Raw genomic sequence first — 19,146 nt, forward strand, 5'->3', positions numbered from 1 at the left:
ACTCCTAGGCCCCTCGAGCGTCATCTGGAAATAATGTAGCTTGTAAAACAAAGCTAAGAAGAAAAAGCAATGTTTGTTTTATGTGGGATGAATGACTTCAGTTGGGGTCCCTCTAATTCGGCCATTATGGGGGTTATTAAAAAGCAGTATTACAAAAGTGGTTTCAACAAAAAAGAAATTTTGGGGGGGGGGAGGAACTTACATCTTGTTATTACATTTTATTTTATTCAAAGCTCCAAGTACTTCATAAATAGTCCTTCATCTGAGTTTTCCCAAGAGAGAACCAGCCCAGTCTCTCCCCATACATCAATAGATGTTAAAAGGTTCCCCTGCATCATTTACTTCCTAGGAAGAAGTTGTCTGTTATAATTAAGAGCTCCAGATTTATCTTAGAAACTTGGAATTGCTAAAGAGTAGGTAAAATCAGGTCCATGAACTGCAGTATTTTCTGTCTTTTAAACATAACGGAACAGATCTAAAATCTATTAATGTTCTAGATTGAATTACGTGCAGAGAAGTTAATTTTTAATCCAGTATGTAGCAAACAAGTATTTCATTCATGACTGATGTGAACAATTTGTCCTTTAAATAAATGTTGTGATGTTTTGGGGGTTAGAACGAGATGATCTTTAAGCCTTCCCAGCCCAAACCATTCTAGAATTATATGATTCTATGAATCATAGAGCCATTTGGAGTGGAAAAGACCTCTAGGTTCATCAGGTCCTATAATATGTTCTGTGCTTGCATATCTAATATCAAATTAGGTGTCCTGCAACTCTATCTGATTTTTTCAGTTATCTAAAGAACAGTTAAGTGCAGAGCTCTGCCATCACATGGAAGTGTTTTCGTATAAAAAGTATTATCACAAAGAAATGGGAAGTCTTCCCTGCGATCATCTGATGACTCCAGTAATGATGCAGAAATGAAATTAAACCCACTTCCAAATAAACTGGTTGGCCATAATAGAGTTAGAGTGATGCAATTATCATTGTTCCGTTGGTAGTCTGTAAAGTACTGCTCAGTGGTAACTGCTAAGAACACACAAAATGTGTAGAGCTGGATACACAGTTGGCAGAATGGGAAATTTACCAAATTAAATCAAGACTCCTAACTGAGATATGTCCATATTTGTCAAATACTAGGGTGAGGAAAAAGCCAAGTTAGTTTTGTTTTGTTGGGTTTTTTTTTGTTATAATCTTGTTTAAAACTCAGAAACCACCCAAAGCACTGCATACGTCTCTTCAGTGGTTTGTCTCTATTTTTTTCCATTTCCAAATGTCATCAAGAAACCCAGTAAGATTTTTTTTTTTTAATACCTTAGCCCTGCATTGTTAATGGTCTAATAAACTTCGGGTTTGTGTGTGAATTTTTAGATTCTCATGTTGTCTAGAGCAGTAAACTTAAAATGTGATTATAGAAGGGATTTTTTATTAGGGTGTTGTTTACTAAAAGTGTATGGAAAGCAATATACTGCTTGGTGGGTTTTGTGTGGTATGTGGATTCTAGCAGATTAAGTTGCACTTAATAGGAGAGTCACCTTGTTTTGCACTATAATACCTTCTTTTTGATTACTCTGACTTGATGGCTGATGAGGTAACATTTTCAATATCAGGTTATTCTTGGGTTTGCCTGTCTCCAGTATTGAGCAGAGGGCCTATAAATACTTTTTCTAAATATTAGTCATAGCCTCCTCCAGATGAATTATATTTTATGGAATATTACTCCTACCTAATCCCCCTATTTTTATATCACCAAAAAATAGCTATTTCAGAATAGACTGAAATAACCAACCTAACCCAAATCTAAAGGGAGCTTTTCTTTTGAGTAATAGCTGAATTCTGCAGTTCTGTCTGAATTCTTAATCAGTTCTTTCCTTTAAATGAATTGAAACTTTCATGAGAAAATGCTGCATAAATTATCTTTAAGCAGAAGAACTATCCTGAACTCCTGTGAAAAAGATGGTGAAGTTCAGTCTGTTTGAACTTCTGTATATTACTATGAAGTACTAATAGTTATTTGCAGCTGGTTTTTTCATTATTGTGTTTTCATGAATACATTGCTTGTGGTTGAAAGATTTTTAGACAAGTACATTGAAGAACATCAAGATGATGTTCTTCAAAAAAGGTGATGGTCTTTCATCACTCAGGAGTTCCACAAAAGTGCCGTTGGTGTCTGGTATTTGTGTGTCACAGATGGTGTTAAGCCTTACTTCACTTAGAAATTCTCATCATTTTCGAAAATAAGGGTGAAAATTCCTTTTTTTTAAAGAACATTTACTGTGGCAATAGCATCTTATGATCATCTGATTGAAAATCTTCCATTCTTCAGATTTTTTGAGGTAGGAGAACAAATAAGTAGAAGAACTTCTGACGTTAGCTGTGCAAACACCTGCTAAAGTAGTTTCAAAACCCCTTGTTTTGCTTGTTAGACACATTTGAAATGAACCAGACATGAACATCATAATTTTTTACTTATTATTCTTCTTTAACAGTTATATAGCTTTAGGACATTGTCATAATTTTGTAGTAAAGGGTACAAGTTATGGCATTTGTTAAGATTTTGTGCTCAAACCACATGTTTTTTGATAAGACTGCTTAAATGAGTGGTCTTAAAAGAAAAGATGATTAAGCTGAAAAAGTTGTAAGATCTTGTCTTAGAAATGGATAAGACCCTGGGGTTCCTTCGCATCTCCATAAATTAAACAAGAGAATTTTGTATGCTGACTTTTCTCCTGCACAGCTAATTGTGTTGCATTTGAGAGAACTGGAAACCTGGGAATGCTGGGATTTTAGAAGGGTCTGAGGTGTAGCTGTAGATAGAAAACGTGATACCTTATTAAGATAAAGCCTTCATAAGCCTCTCTATAAAACTGTTTATTACTGCCACGTAAGCCAACATTTGTTTTATTCAGACTAATGACAAGTATTGAAGTGTTTGGATGAAAAAAGGAAAAGTACTGATCCCCAAAGCACCCTTCTTTGCTGATTTGGTCATTAGATGCTTTTCCTGCTGCCTCTTTCATATGAGTGAGTTGTTCAGGGTTTCTCAGAAACCAATTATTCACCTGGATGGTTCATCTTGGTCAGACGTCCGCAGACAAACAGAACAACCTAATGCAGTAGCTCTCCAAAGAGTAGGATTTATTTTTATAACAGCAATCTATTTCAACAATGCATTAAAACAATTTTCTGGTGTTCCTAACGCAAGGTTTTGATTGAAAAATGTGGTGCTTAAAACCATAAGTATGTGACCATATGTTATAAACATCCCAGTAATTGTTTTTTTAAACGTGCAGCCATATAAAGTAGAGGAAATGGATGAGGAAGAAGGTATGTACCAAACCTCTTAGGCTGTTTGGTACTAAATACCTAACTGGAATTGGAATTTTTGTGTGCTGCTTTTTCTCTATGAGATATTGGCGGAACATGTTGTACCTTCCATTTTCAATTTCTCCTCTTCATGTTTGCAGGGATATTTACAGACTAACCAGTGAAATTTTTGTACATTTTTAGTTGTTTAAAAAACCCCCATCTATTTCTATCAAAGGGTGCTAAGACATTATTAAAAAAGTAAACTAACAAAGATCTTTAGATTCCTTCATTGCAGATATCTGATTTGACACTGGAAAGACAAAGAAAATAATAGAACTTAGGGTAGACCAAGATTCTTGATTTTGAGAAACGTGATATAAGAAGAAGATGGTGTGCTTCACATTGGATAAAATAATGGAAGAAGTTACTCACCTGTCGAGATGCTGCTCAAATCTGTCTGAACTGAAACATCCACACTTCAAATACTGTGTCCAGTTCTGGGCACCTCAGGACAACAAGGACATTGAGGGGCTGGAGCGTGTCCAGGGCAGGGAACGGAGCTGGGAAGGGGCTGGAGCCCCAGGAGAGGCTGAGGGAGCTGGGAAAGGGGCTCAGGCTGGAGCAAAGGAGGCTCCGGGGGGACCTTGTGGCTCTGCACAAGTCCCTGACAGGAGGGGGCAGCCGGGGGGGTCGGGCTCTGCTCCCAGGGAACAGGGACAGGAGGAGAGGGAACGGCCTCAGGCTGGGCCAGGGGAGGCTCAGGGTGGAAAAATTCTTCATGCAAAGGGTTGTTGAGCCCTGGCAGAGCTGCCCAGGGCAGTGGTGGCATCCCCATCCCTGGAGGGATTTAAAAGCTATGGCACCTGGGGACATGGGTCAGTGGTGGTCTTGGCAGTGCTGGGGGAATGGTTGGACTCCATCTTGGAGGTCTTTTCCAACCTAAACAATTCTGTAATTCTATAAAATGTTGTAACAGGACCATTTTCTGTTTCTACAGAGCCACATTTATTCCAGGTTGTATCCGTGTTACTGAAGCAAGTTAATCTCATCAATTCACAGTTTATCTTCTTGGAGAGGTCTTGTCCCCCTGAGCAGCATTTCAGTGTCTTGCTGAGGGCAATTCTCCCTCTGATGGCTGTTGTTAATATTACCTATAATGTTACGCAACTGTTGCTGATTGGCAGTGTGGGTGGCCAGGAGACTGAATGATGGGAAGAAGGAAAGGAGAATATTTTAAAGGGAATGAGTCAACCATATTAAACGACAGTCTTGGTGTGAAGTGAATAAGAAAAAGGTTTGGAGAAGAAAAATTATTAATATAGACAGAAATTCAAAACCAAAAGTGGGTTTTGAAAAAGGGTTGGTTCCTCTCTGCTGCTCATATGAAGTATCACAAGGAGCAAAATAAGCCACTTACTGAAAACTGATTTCCTCATCACCTGGCCTGAAAACAGCATTAAAGAAATGTGGAAGGGAGAATTTACATTTTGTTTATCCCTATTGACAAGAGTGGATTCTTGTTCTCTGTGAAATATCTTTCTGAAAAACCTCTCCGAAAATGTAAAGAATGTATTTAGAAGAAATAGAAATTTTTAAGAGTCTGTTACTCATTTTTATTAAATTGTTTAGACACCCTAATGTTTTTCACAGGTGTAATTGAAAAGATAAACTTTTAATTCCCTTTCATGTAATCAGCTATTTCTCTTAATTTTCTCATTTCTTTGTTGATTAGGAACTAAGTGAATTGGGGGAATACATTGCACATTTCATATGCTAAATCAGCTTTTATAAATAGGAAGTCTTCCACAGAATTGGTTAATTATAGAAACAATAACCCAGAATTTGGACAAAAAGTAGTGCTTCTTAACAAGCTCTGAGTTAGATGCAGAGAGCTGGGCGTGTTCAGCCTGGGGAAGACAAGGCTCTGGGAAGACAAGCCTCTAATACATTGCCATTGTTTAATCCTCCTGTATTTGTTATCCCCAGCACTTTTGGGAGATGTCTGATTGCCTTCACGTCTCTGAAACAAAGTTGAGACACGTAAGATACCTTTTTTTTTTTAATTGCCCTTCAGATATGTTACTGGAATGTGGTGGAGCTCTTCCAGAGCTGCTCTTGTTCATATTCAGGCTGGAGCCCAAGCTGGGTGAGCCGTGGCCCGCTACTGAATACATGACATATTCTCTAAAGACACTGTGTTCTGATGCATTTTTTTGTTGCTGTCAAGCTGGTACGGTGTGTACAGAGCCTGTTCCACTCCAGCATTTGTGTGTGTGCTAACCCAAACCCTTGACCTCAAAGATAATGTTGGCTAATAACAAAAAACAGCCATCCTGTTCTAGAGAAAATAAGATGAATTGTAACATTGCAGGTTCAATTTGTTTTGTTCACTGCAATAGGACTCATTATCTGAAGTATATCTGTTCTCCCCAGATAAACTGAGGAGAGAATGGATGTTGCAGTTCCCAAAGGCAGGTCTTTTATCTACTCACCAGCAGATAATTTGTGGCACTTGCAGAGAAATCAGATGCTTACTCAATGCAGCCAAAAAAAAGTTATCTGAACAAATAATGACAAGTTTTCCCATTCCAACACTAATCTTCTACATTTTGATAAATTGAGTCAATAGGAAGAGTCATGTTACATTCCCATGGGAAAAAGCTTCGTGGAATTTTTTTGATACATAAAATTATTTTTCTGCAATAAATTAGCCATCTTACCATGTGGTAGACTGTTAATTAGCATTTGTTAGAAAACTTAGTGTAAATTATAGGTAACCAGTCATAATGACAAACAGGATTTTGGTGAGGAAAAGTTGAGGGACCCTGTGGTGGATGTACAACCTACCCAGGTACTTTGCTGTCTTTCAGCAGTAATCTCTCATCTTGTCACTGTCTGTCACTGCTGTGCTTTATGAACCAGACTACACAAAACTAACTTTGGTCCCAAAATAGACAAGACTTCATAAATATTGCAGGAAATTTTATTTAGTTGGAAAATGCAGTTTTTACATATTTCTATCAAGAGCATTTTGCTTCAACATTTGAGAAAATACCATCTGTTGCTCGTAGTTCATTTTGGAACAAGTGCCTGTGTACGTAGACTTCTACAATTATTTTCTGTGAGTTTTAGGTTTTCCATGTCTCCGTTAAAGGTTCGTTTTTTTGGCATTCAGGCTCCAGCTGCTCTGTGCTTCCAGGACATTCAGTGGAGCAGTGGTCAGCAACTTCTGTGTTTGTCAGAAATGATGCAGTGTCTTTGTGTCCAAATGTCCTTGAAAAATAGGATGGAACGTAGTGAAAAGAGATTTAATCTAGAAGCTACCCAATTTATTTGGTTTGTTTGCTATCAGCACTCAGAAGGCTGTTTCTCATCTCCTTACAATTAATATTTTACTCAGCTCAAGAGAGCAGTTCTTGAAATTTGTTCATGGAGGTTTTTCAGGCCCAGGTTAATCGAATAAATGATACTTTTACTGGCAGTGACTAGTTTTGAAGAGTTGGTAAGGTAAGAGGAAAACAAAACCACTTTCTTATATTTTCTAATATTTTAAAAGAACTTATCTCCTTTATACTGCAAACCACTTCAAAGCTCAATGATGTGATTTTTCTGATAGGCTTCACCCATCTTTGTTAATCTATTCCCTTTAATTTTCAAAATATTTAACACGACTGAAAGAATGAATACAGGATGTGTGCTGAGTGGTGTCATAAAGAATTACTTCTTTAACCATGCTGCTATCTTTTAATGTATCATAAGAAATAAAAGCATTTTTCATGATTTATTTTCAGCTCTGGTATAAGATGATGGCTGTAAAGCAGCGTATTTGTGCTCACAGCAGTTTGGGAATCTCCAACCCTTGTCAGGTGTCTGCTGTCTGGGACCTGACATTTTTTATCATACACTGCTGCTTTTTAATACTGAACCATCATAAAAACTTTCTTGTGGGCACACTGTCACCTTCTATATGAACAGCAACAGGTTAAATCAACCTTTTTTGTAAATACTGTTTTTAAACATGCCTAATATTGTCATGAGGCAGTCAAGAAGGTTTTTTTTTGTGTTTTGTGGTAATTTTCTATTATTGTGTTACCCATCTCAGTTTCCTTTTGCAGTAATTTTTGGTGTTTGAGCAGAGCAGGAGCCATGCACTGTGGAAGCAGGGGCAGGATGTGTCCTCAGCAGTAACACCACTTCCTTGCCTCCTTGGCATTCCCTGAATTGTAATGATGGATATGTCTGCTCTGCGAACCCCTTCTGAGTTTCTTATGCCTCCCACAGAAATTTCAATAGCAATTTTCCCCCCAAGGGCAGGAGTACAGAATCTTTTGGCTGCTGGGTAGAGAGAAGTACTCACTTTCCCCACTGACATGCTGTGCATCATCAGGACTGGAAAATCTTCTGCTTGGATAGTACAGAAATTATGGAAATTCCATGCAGTCTTTGTTTGTATTGAGGACTTGGATTACACAGTCTTGTGTGTGAAGTTTTTTCTCTTCGATAGGGTCAAAATTATTCAGAGTGGTACTTCCAGTGGGAGACAGCAGTTCCAAGGCATTGATGGTTTTGCCGTGTCACAGCAGAGACGGGGTCTGATCAGTGAGGAATCAAGAGGAGAACTTATTAATTTAGCTTCTGTGAAGTTGACAGCTTTAGTCAGGGATCAGTATGTATTCAGTTTGTTTTGATATCTTCTCAATTAAAATTGCTTACACACTGAAGATAGGTCTGCAAAATCATAGAATTGTAGGATCATTTGCTTTCAAAAAGCCCTCTTGAGTTTGGGTTGGAAAAGTCATCAAGTCCAACCATTCCCCCAGCACTGCCAACTACCACCAACCCATGTCCCCAAGTGACACATCCACACAGCTTTTAAATCCCTCAGGGATGGGGAATCCACTCTGGGCAGCCTGTACCAGGGCTGGACAGCTCTTTTACAAAAGAAAGTTTCCCAAATATTCGACCTGAGCCTCCCCTGGCCCAGCCTGAGGCCGTTCCCTCTCCTCCTGTCCCTGTTCCCTGGGAGCAGAGCCCGACCCCCCCGGCTGCCCCCTCCTGTCAGGGACTTGTGCAGAGCCACAAGGTCCCCCCGGAGCCTCCTTTGCTCCAGCCTGAGCCCCTTTCCCAGCTCCCTCAGCCGCTCCTGGGGCTCCAGCCCCTTCCCAGCTCCGTTCCCTGCCCTGGACACGCTCCAGCCCCTCAGTGTCCTTGTTGTCTTGAGAGTACCAGAGCTGATCCCAGGACTGGAGTAATCTATAACACTGAGTGGTTTACTTGAATGATAGCCGATGGTTCATAGGAAATATGCTAATAGACGTATATATGCTTTTCAGAGAGTGTCACGGTTGTAATGCAAAGTATAATGTCAAGGATGAAGAAAATATTTGATAATATAATCAGAGATGATTCTGGGGTGATAGAGAGCTGGTGGATAAGTTGCATTCCTGTAACTCTGGCGTATTGTATGTAATAAAGTTTGGGAGGCATGAAGGAAAAATGTGAAGAAAACTGTTTGGTTTAAACTGATAATTGGTGTTTTTTTCTGGCCATTTGCAAGATGTAATGTTCTGCCATCTTAATTCTTCTTCATGATAAAAAGAAGGGCGTCTGTACTTCAATTAACATCACACAGGATAAAAAGAATAAGAACCCATTCCAAAGAAGCATTAAGGATATGCTAAGGGCGCTTAAATCTGGACTTAGCTAGGAACTGAAACACAAAAATGAATGCCTGTATTAGTGAGTGTATCTTCCTACAAAATTGTTAAGTTTGTTCATTTTGGAGAACCACTTGCTTCAAAGAGGGTCATCAGAAATCATCTTTAGGATATACTTTAAGGTCTACAGATTTCATTAGGTACTATTTATGTTAATATTACTGTGAGGTTCAATGCATAAATTGGAAACTTTATTTTATATAAGGCCTGCCATGCTCCTGATGGGAGCCTGTGAGGAAGTGGAGAGGGACAAGAGAGTTGAGTGACAGGACAAGGGGGAATGGCTTCCCAGTGCCAGAGGGCAGGGACAGATGGGGTATTGAGAAGGAATTCCTGGCTGTGAGGGTGGGGAGGCCCTGGCACAGGGTGCCCAGAGCAGCTGTGGCTGCCCCTGGATCCCTGGCAGTGCCCAAGGCCAGGCTGGACAGAGCTTGGAGCACCCTGGGACACTGGAAGATGCCCCTGCCATGGCAGGGGGAGTGGAACGAGGTGGTCTCTGAGGTCCCTTCCAAGCCAAACCATCCTGTGATGGTTATCGTTCATTGTAAGGTTTCAGTTCCTGCAGCACCAATTGCTGTATAACTTCTTCAAACAGTTTTGCTGGTGACATTTTGCAGCTAAGCTGAATGTGTAGGGCTGGAATGATACATTTTTCACTTGAGGAATGTCTTTAAAGTCCTTGGGCTCTCCTCAAGGTAGATTGGTTCTGTTAATTAAAGCCTGTATCATGATGATCTATTTACCTTTGTATGGTGGAGTTGGGGTTGCATATGGGACTTGTCCTTTCCTGTTCTACCAGTCAAACTAAACAAAATCTTCCCATACCTCTAGGGAGTACTGCTTAGTTTCAAGGATAAATGGAGAAATCTTCATTTCCTTTCAACAGCAAGAAAACCTCATTAGTATTTCAAGCACAGTATGACAAAATACAGATTCACAGTTTTAATTTTCTTAGTAGGAATGTTGTCATCTTCCTAGTAGCAGTTGCTTCCCAGGTTTTGTGGAATCTTAGACGATGACTGGGTTCAGTTTTACTAAATACTGTTTGCATTTTGTTGTCACTGTTGCACATGGTTTGGAAATACTGTCTGGGGAGTGCTTGAGCTCCCAGCTGGTGACTGTCAGGTATTTTGGGCTTTGTGGTGGATCCTCTTATGCTGGAGCTTCTTGGTGGGCTTAGACCAGCCTCTGAAGCTTGAGTAGATGTCTTCCAGAGTAATTTACTTTTTTTAAGCTAGTTGGGGTGAAAATCAGTTTATTTGATTTGATTCATGGGGAGGCTTGGACCAGCCTAGTCTAGTGGAAGGCATCCCTGCCAATAGACTTTCCAAACCAAACCAATTGGGGATTCTGGGAATTGTAAAATCCTCAGCAAACAGGTAAAATAGATGCAGGGCTACGAGAGTGAAGCATCACCAAGAATCAGTAAAGCACTGAGGGAATCTGGGCCATTTTATAATAATTTTTGATTGATGCTGGAGCCTGACTTTGAGGGAGGTGGAGGATAAGTTAAAGTATTTCAAAGTGAAGTGGTTTAGGATTGGAATTTCAAAGACAGGAAGGGCATGGATGGAAGAAGAGATGAAGGTGAAGGAGTGACCAGGAGATGAGCTGTGGATTAGCTGTAGGTCAGCTGGATAATTAACATGGTGTGGTGAAGTCATGTAAGAAGTACCAGTGAAGCATCTGCACCTTCCCTGGGATATATTTGTGTGGCTTGGTATTTCCTGGGCCAGTGCAAGTCAGGCAAACAGGGTTTTGGAGCATCAAAGCAGTTGGGCTTGCTGCCTTGGCAGGTGTCCTGTGGTGTGTTTTCCCTTGGAGCAGACTGCTCCTGGGACTTTTCCTCTGGGATGTGGCACACACCACAGCATTTCCTCCAGCGCAGCACTGTCGTGGGCTGTGGTGGGTGTTGGCATCGGGATATGGGCTGCAAACGCCGTGTTCCTCGTGGGAAATGTGTTCCTGCATGGGCTGTCTCGGCGTGGCTGAAGACCTGCACTCTCAGCTTGCCAGTTATGTGGGAAGGCAGAGGAAGAGTGTCAGGAGGGACAGTTTATTTAGCAAAGTGTCTGGCAACAAACTTCGCTCTGGTGTGACAGCTCTGCTTTCATTTCTAAGCAGTGACCAGAGATGCCAGGGTTAATTCTTGAGGTTATACTCACTATAGGCCCTGCATTTTTTCATGTAATACCTACTTTACCAAAAGTTGTCGGAGTTTGACATAGAACAGCCAAAGAGTATTGCCAGTAAAAGAAATGAAGATAAGATTCTGGTTACCAAAGGCTTGGCTTTGAAGTTGCTTTGCTCACTGAGGGTAAGAACAACTTTCTTGTGAGCTTCCTTCATTCCCCTCCATTCTTCCACTCCTTTGGCAGAGCGAGTTTATTTTGTTGAAGGTTTTATTTTCTGCTGAAAGTGCAGGAAATTCAGACAGCTCTCTTGGAATCTCCCCAAAGCTAATACAAACAAGATACATATGCTTCTCTTAAACTAACTAAAAATAAAGTAAATTATTTGAAATATTTAACTGTAGATATTCCTCTATAAAGACAAAAGGGAAATTTACATCATTATAATTGTCGATGCTGATAAATTACGTTATCGAGGTGAAATTCACTGGAGCATCTATTGTCTATTCCTCTCAAAAGATTGAGGAGTACCACCCTGAAATCTGGAATAGCTGTGTTACCGACAGAAGAAGTAACTACTGAATGTCTAAAACCATAATTTATTGAAGTATTCTTTAGCATGTACAAAGCCAGATCAAAAAAAAAAAAAAGTGATGTAAAACGGACTGAAACTGTCTGTTCAGCTATACTTTTTGTGGCTGCAGCTTATGGATCTGGAACAGTTCACCAAGTTTTTCTTGCTGGTTTCTCTCTGGCAAAAAAAATGGCAGAACTTGTCTGTTCAGGGTTAATTTGGCATTCTTAGTCCTTTTGATATTTGTTAATTGTGCAGGGTACGTATCCTTTTTTTTCCATTGCTGACAAAATTGCCTTTATAGTCATAGCTGCGTCATGAAGGAAATAGTTGTTTATGACTGTTATTTTTTATGATTTATGTTCGCAAATTGTTGAATCTCACTGAAAATATTACAGATGAAGAGCTATAGTGAGTCATCGTGGACAGGGGCTCAGAAAGGAGAACAGCCATAATTACGGTTGCATGTGCAACCTCCACCCTCACCTTTTCTCTATTCTTACATCCAAGTGAGGCCTTCAGCCTCAGCTCTGAATATGATGGGTGGTCTCACAGCAACACAGACATGGTGCAGCACCCCCTGATATTCCAGTTCCTAAAGGGGCTCCAGGAGAGCTGCAGAGGGACTGGGGACAAGGCATGGAGGGACAGGACACAGGGAATGGCTTCCCAGTGCCAGAGGGCAGGGATGGATGGGATGTTGGGAAGGAATTGCTGTCTGTGAGGGTGGGGAGGCCCTGGCACAGGGTGCCCAGAGCAGCTGTGGCTGCCCCTGGATCCCTGGCAGTGTCCAAGGCCAGGCTGGACAGGGCTCTGAGCAGCCTGGGATAGGAGAAAGTGTCCCTGCCCCTGGCAGGGGGTGGAACAAGATGGGCTTGAAGGTCCCTTCCCACCCAAACCATCCTGGGATTCTCTGAGTTTCAAAGAGGGGCAAAGGGAGCACATGTCCTTAAGGGGTCACTCACAACTAACAGGGAGAGTGGTGAGTCGGAGATGGTTTTCCTTCTGTGAATTGTGGAGTTAGTGGGAAGGAAACTATTACAGCATGTCCAGTTGTTTTAAGTAGCTGCTTCACAGCTTTTGCACACTGTGTGTGCTCCTGGCTCCACTGGAGAGGGACCAGCAGTGTCGGTCAAAGTGAACTAAAGCCACCAAGGTTTGACACAAAGCAACTTGTACTTTTGAAAACTCAAATGTCAAAGCATTTTATTACTGGCAGCAAGTTCCACTCCCTAAAAGCCATTCATTGTCATAAGCAGTTAAGTTCAGAATTGTGGTTGGACATGTTGTTTTTTTTCAGCCTGCATTTCCATCAAGTATTTCTTCTGCAATTATGTGTGACATTTCCACTTTATTTTGCAGGTTTCTTTGAATTAAGACTTCAGCACAGTGTGCCTTTTCCTTTTGTTTTCTTTTACCCTATTTACATTGTGCAGTTGTAGCGTACTCCCTTACCAATCCCTGCTCAGGTTTCGCTTTTTTTAGGCAGACAAGCTTCTTCCTGCTTATTGTGCTGACTGTATAATTAGCAGTTATTTAGCTGAAAGTATAATTTGGCTAGAAAATTGCTGTGATGTGAATGCACAGTGAGAAATGCAGCTTTTTTTAGTACACACCAGTGACCTGGGTGTCTGTACCCATTGTCATACGATGCATAACACCATTCATATGGATCTTGCCATAAAGGAAAAGTTGCTCTGTTAGATCTCCAATTTGTAAAAGAGTTGGAAAGTAGACCTCTTTAGGCATACAGTTATTTGTTACTTTGCATTGAGGTTTACTGTACACCCAGATAAAAGGGGGGAAAACCAAATTCTTGCACTTAAGTAAATTCCAGCTTGCAATAAAGAAATATATAATCATATATGTTATACATAGTCTGAAGTATGTAATTATCGTGTGGACATGATATAAGACTGAAGTTTGTTCAGTGGTGCTTCTTAGAATCATGGAATAGGATCTCTGAATGTTTGGGTTGGAGGGGACCTTAAGGCTCATCTTGTTCCACCCTCTGCCGTGGGCAGGGACATTTTCCATTATTCCAGAGCGCTCCAAGCCCCATCCAGCCTGGCCTTGGACACTTCCAGGGATCCAGGGGCAGCCACAGCTTCTCTGGGCACCCTGTCCCAGCTGTAGCTGCGTGTGCAGCATATCTTCCTGGGTTAATGATCAAAAATGCAAAAAATCATTAAGAAATCTGTCACCATCTGTGCTGTACAGTACCCTGGGTACCGCTGTGAAAAAGGACAGTGCTTGACTTCCAGCCTGGACCCAGGACCTGAGGGTCAAAAGATGGGCCGGGCTAGTCAAGGGGCTAATTTCATCATGGAAGAGAGACTCATGTCCACCTTTGCTTATTGATGCCATTTCATAGCACCACAAGTCACCAAAATTCTGATTTTTCAACTAGCTATTATTTTCCATATAAACTAACTTTGAAGGAAATAAAGCAGAAAGCTGAATAATTTTGTCTCTGTTTATAATAGACAGTACAAGCCACGAGGGATGGTTATGCAACCTTAAGCTGAATTACACAAGGACATGCCTCCCTTTATCTGCTCAGGACTGGTAACATTTAGAGGCTGGAGATTTGCATTCATTCATAATAGAACTTTTTAAATCATTTTTTTATCTTCACAATAATTAAAATAAATTCTATGTCAAATTGAATTAAAAAGATGAACACTCAGAATGTTCCATTGTGGGAACCAGAAGATGGGGACCATAAATTAAATAGGTTTTTGGTGACTCTGAGTTTTTGCATCCTCTGCTGACAGTGATTTGTTTTTTGATGGGTAAATACACTGTAAGGAACTGAACTGTAAGCAAATGCCTGGGGTTTTGTGGCTAGGCTGCTTGACTTCTCTTGATATTTAAAAGCCATATACTTTTCAAGTGGTTTTACACATCAGGATGTAAGTATTGAATTCTGTGAAAGTTTTTGCCCAGGAGGATACCATGCTAATTATTAATTGTATTGCAATAAGGAAAGCAACAATATTCCAGGATGGTCAGATCCAGGAACATCCAGCTCTGCCCATCGTTTGCCTTGGCTTTGAACTTTTGTGTGTTCCTTGATAGTGTTTATCAAACTCAAATTGTTTTTCCCCAGATAATGTTCTCATTCATCGTGTTTTCCCCCGCATCCTCTTAGCTTATTTCCATTCTCTTTTCTCTGGCATGATTACTTGTTTTTTCCTTTTAACAAAAGACTACCCAGACATGTACCTGGCTCTCTTTTGGCTGTTGCTGCCTTGTTTATTGCTTGTGCATCTAGAACATGACCAAACATGTCTGGTTTTGCCTTAAAAGTTAGAATCTTTGCAAAAAAGCACCACATTTAATTTCTCTCCTGAGAAGTAACATGAGGTGACTACCTAGAATTACTCACAGTAACATGAGTGCTGTGCCTACATTCCAATCCCCTTTGCAGGCACGATTTCAGTCTCACAGAGTTGATACCAAGCTTTTAGCTTCCACCTTTCTTTTTAATGATGGTTGTAATTATTTCCATGACAATAAACTAAAAAAATAGGTGGGGGAGGACTGGTACACATCAGTGTTGGCAGAGGCATTATTTGAGCCGTGTTTTGTAAAGGAATACTGTAATAATTTTGTATGTGAGTGCCACACTGAATTTGTCAATTGTAAGCAACAGGAAACTTTTAACTCCTCTCATTTAAATGTACTGTTCATTAGATTGAAATGTATCTGCATTTCACGAATCAATATCTGACTTTTCTTTTCATATAACAGCTAATCCAGTAAAAAAAATGGTCTTGCAAAGCTGCTGAGGATGATGGGTTAGTCCTTGCTTGGCCACACACATTCAGCGTTTCAGCTGTGTTCAGCTGCTCTGAAAGCAATACACGGGGTGATAAACTGCAACAACAAAATGTTTTTGTTAATTTATTTATACCTGTCTTGATGCCATGTCTGGATGCAGAGGGGCCGTAGCTTGATACTGATTATACAGAGCAACAGAACCACGTGGCATTTTATCAGCATTACTCCACTGTCTTGTCCAAATGCTGTCCTTGGATTTGTGCTTGTTTTTTCCTTTGTTTTGAAAACTTTTAAACCCTTAGAAATGATTCAATCTCTAATAATAGGAGCAGACAGTTCTCCTGATAATGTATGTGCAGTACAGGGATTCGGTGCCACTTCTCTGTCTTTTATGGAGATCATTCTTCTTAAAAATTCTTTTCTGTGTAGTCAGTTGTGAGTAAAAATCTTCACTATATCTCCTACTTTTCTTCATGGAGGTTCCAGATTCTTCACCTGGGATGTGGTAGCTGAAATACAGACGGTTGATTCTGTCCATCAGCTCTCAAAAATGTTAAATTTAATTACTGTGCAATAACCTCTGAACCTTTTCATTGTTTGAAGCTGAGCACAGCAGTGTCTCCAACCTGTTGGAAGATGGTTAACAATGCTTTCTGTTTCAATTAGCTGATGCATGGGGTTTAAGGTGAACACCTTTTATTAAAAAATATTTAGTTTTTGAAAAGTAGTTGTGTGGTTTGTTACCTTTCTGCTAACTGGATAGATCTCACTTGATCTGAATCATAATATTTCTGTGAAAGTCATGTAGTCTGTGTTTTAGGATAGTGTCTTGGTCACCAGCTCATGCTGTTGCATTGGGAGGAGAATTATTCCAGTGCTCAGAGCTTTTTAGAATACTCCATAATACATAATATTCTGAAGTAAATCTGAGTTGATAGGCAAGCACCACTCCGCAGGTGAGTTAGACAGGTCTGGATTTTTCTTCAGATCCCAGCCGAAGCAGTTATTTCTATTTTTGTCTAATGTTTTCCATTGCATACCCTTCACAACACCTAGCTGGGATGCTGTTTCATAGCACAATAACTAGGTAGTTACAGGCAGAGGAACCACCTGTGTTTTGAAAGTAAAGATTATTTCTGTCATAGAAGAATGTGATCCCATTGACAGTAATCAACTTTGTAAGGGTTTCTGCTATCATTGTTAGCTACTACAATGCTAATTTCGGTGGCAAAGTCATTAAAGAATAGGAGATACATTCAGAAGAAAATCTGTGTCCTCCACAGTCAGGTATCATTGCCAAAGAAGGAGTTTTACTGGAATGCGTGCACCAGATATACCTCTTCAAACAAGAGTTCCAAAAGACTTCCACTTAAATCTCCTTGTACATGTAGAAGATAAGTGTTGGGGATAACCAGACTGAAGTGTGGGAATAAGGATGGGATCTCACTTCTCCATGGTCCTCAGTGTCACAAAAGAAATGGAGGAGCAGGTTAGGGGAATGGTGCTGCCTTCTGCAGGGCCACATCTAGGAGGGGGACTTGGGACAAGGCATGGAGGGACAGGACACAGGGAATGGCTTCCCAGTGCCAGAGGGCAGGGATGGATGGGATATTGGGAAGGAATTGCTGTCTGTGAGGGTGGGGAGGCCCTGGCACAGGGTGCCCAGAGCAGCTGTGGCTGCCCCTGGATCCCTGGCAGTGTCCAAGGTTAGGTTGGATGGGGCTTGGAGCAATGTGGGATAGTGGAAGGTGTCCCTGCCCATGGCAGGGAGTGGCACAGGATGAGCTTTAAGATGCCCTCCAACCCAAACCATTCTGGGATTCTGAGATCTACACTTTTAGGAAGAAATGCACCTTTCTTTGCACTGAAAGCAGCAAAAGCAAAGTGGTAGTGAAGAATTTTGCTCTTTATGAGTCTAAACAGGAGAATGAAAGTTCCTGTGTTCTCTTCTGCCTCAGTGAGAGCATGCATCTGCCACATGACAATTCCTACAGTGCTACTTAATAGTAGAAAATAACTGTGCACGGATTGAATGACAGCCCACCAAAACACTGTTGTAACTACTGCCTTGTTATGAAGAATTTAAGTGCCTTGTGATAACTCAGAAAATGAACTTGGTGGGCAGTCAGCAAGAGGAAATGTCGGTATTTTCACTGTTTATACCTAGCAGAAAAACTCAGGCTGGTATGGTGTGGTTCACATTCTTGCCAGACCTGTAGTCTCAGAGTCTAGTTTTTGATGTGATGGAGAGAACCCCATGATACAAACAAGGAAGAATTGCCCTTTTTTACCTATTCCAAGATAGGACAGACAGCTTTCCAGTCTGAATAACCATATTGGAGATATCCTGATGTGGAGCTCAAGGAGGGAAATCCAGACAGCTGGCAGGAGTTCGCATGCCAGCTTGCTCAGCTTAGGAAGTTTGAGTTTCAGAATCATCAGGAATGATTTGTCAAATGCGCTGACAAAATGAAAAGCTCTACAAGTTTATCGTAGTGTGAAGGCTTAGTGCACTGTAAAAGGAGATTCCTTTTTTCATTTATTACAAGTGTTCTTCAATGCCAAGAAAATAATTTTAAAAAATAGTCAAAGGGAAAAAGTCTGATAGCAGTGGCAGATGTTCAAGGTGCAATGGTGTTTGATCCAGTCAGTTTTCCTTCTCCTGCCTTTGCTTTTCTCTTTCACCCACTGCTTTTTATTTCTCTGATATTTTTTCTCTCTATTCACTATCCCTCCTTCCTGCATAGGGGCTCAACAGAAAATGTAATAAATTGATTATATGCTGAAGTGCTTTTACTTAGAATAGGAAAGGTTGAAAAGACTGTGTTCACTTAACCCTTAGTGAATTTGGCTGATTATATGGTAATGCTTTATGTCATGGCTCCTGTTGGGGGAATCAAACTGTGAAGCTGAGTACTAGCAGGATGCATTTCAATTAAAATTTTGGTGATTACTGGAGAAAACAAATTTCTTTCCAGACACATGGATTTGCTCACCGTCGAGACATTAACCAGCTAATAGCTTTATTAGTAATAATTACCTGTACGCTGCCTTTATTACTCAATATTTTACAGTGGAAAAGAACACACTGACCTTTTACTCCTTTCTTAAAGGCGCAAGACCTGAACGTGATCGAGGAAGTGATCCGAATGATGCTGGAGATCATCAACTCCTGCCTGACCAACTCCCTCCATCACAACCCCAACCTGGTGTATGCGCTGCTCTACAAGCGGGATCTGTTCGAGCAGTTTCGCACTCACCCCTCCTTCCAGGACATCATGCAAAATATAGACCTGGTGAGTGATACATGACTTCAAGGATGGTTACACGTCATTTTGTGATCTCTTTTTACTTTTGAGAGGTGGGAAATACTAATCACCTCTTATCAGTTTGTTTTAAAATGTTGAATTTTTCTTGTCTGTTTTCTGGGCCTGCACTGTGATGACTTCTGGGCAACACAGAAACACAGAGTGCTTTTGGTTGGAAGTGACCTTAAAGATCATTTAGTTCCAACCCTCTAATTTCTTTAACATCCCTTTCCCACATCTTTAAATCAGGACCATCAGAGGGATTTTGAGATGCCTCTGGTTGACACCTCTTTCACCCTCCAAAGGGAGGACAGTGTC

The 19,146-nt window shown here is 40.7% G+C and overlaps 1 protein-coding gene across 5 annotated transcripts in view; it reads left to right on the forward strand.

Moving 5' to 3' along the window:
- DYM (dymeclin) overlaps positions 1–19,146 on the forward strand; it is a 212,316-nt gene that overhangs the window by 149,649 nt on the left and 43,521 nt on the right. For 3 of the 5 annotated variants that reach the window (XM_069001243.1, XM_069001245.1, XM_069001246.1), the window contains 2 exons: positions 5,298–5,351; positions 18,634–18,816. In XM_069001243.1, the coding sequence (XP_068857344.1) occupies positions 5,298–5,351; positions 18,634–18,816 (237 nt within the window). The remainder of the gene's footprint in view (positions 1–5,297; positions 5,352–18,633; positions 18,817–19,146) is intronic. The other 2 variants (XM_069001244.1, XM_069001247.1) reach the window with 1 other exon arrangement.

Source organism: Aphelocoma coerulescens (genome assembly GCF_041296385.1).
Source record: "Aphelocoma coerulescens isolate FSJ_1873_10779 chromosome Z unlocalized genomic scaffold, UR_Acoe_1.0 ChrZ, whole genome shotgun sequence".
In the NCBI taxonomy this organism is placed as follows: Eukaryota; Metazoa; Chordata; class Aves; order Passeriformes; family Corvidae; genus Aphelocoma; species Aphelocoma coerulescens.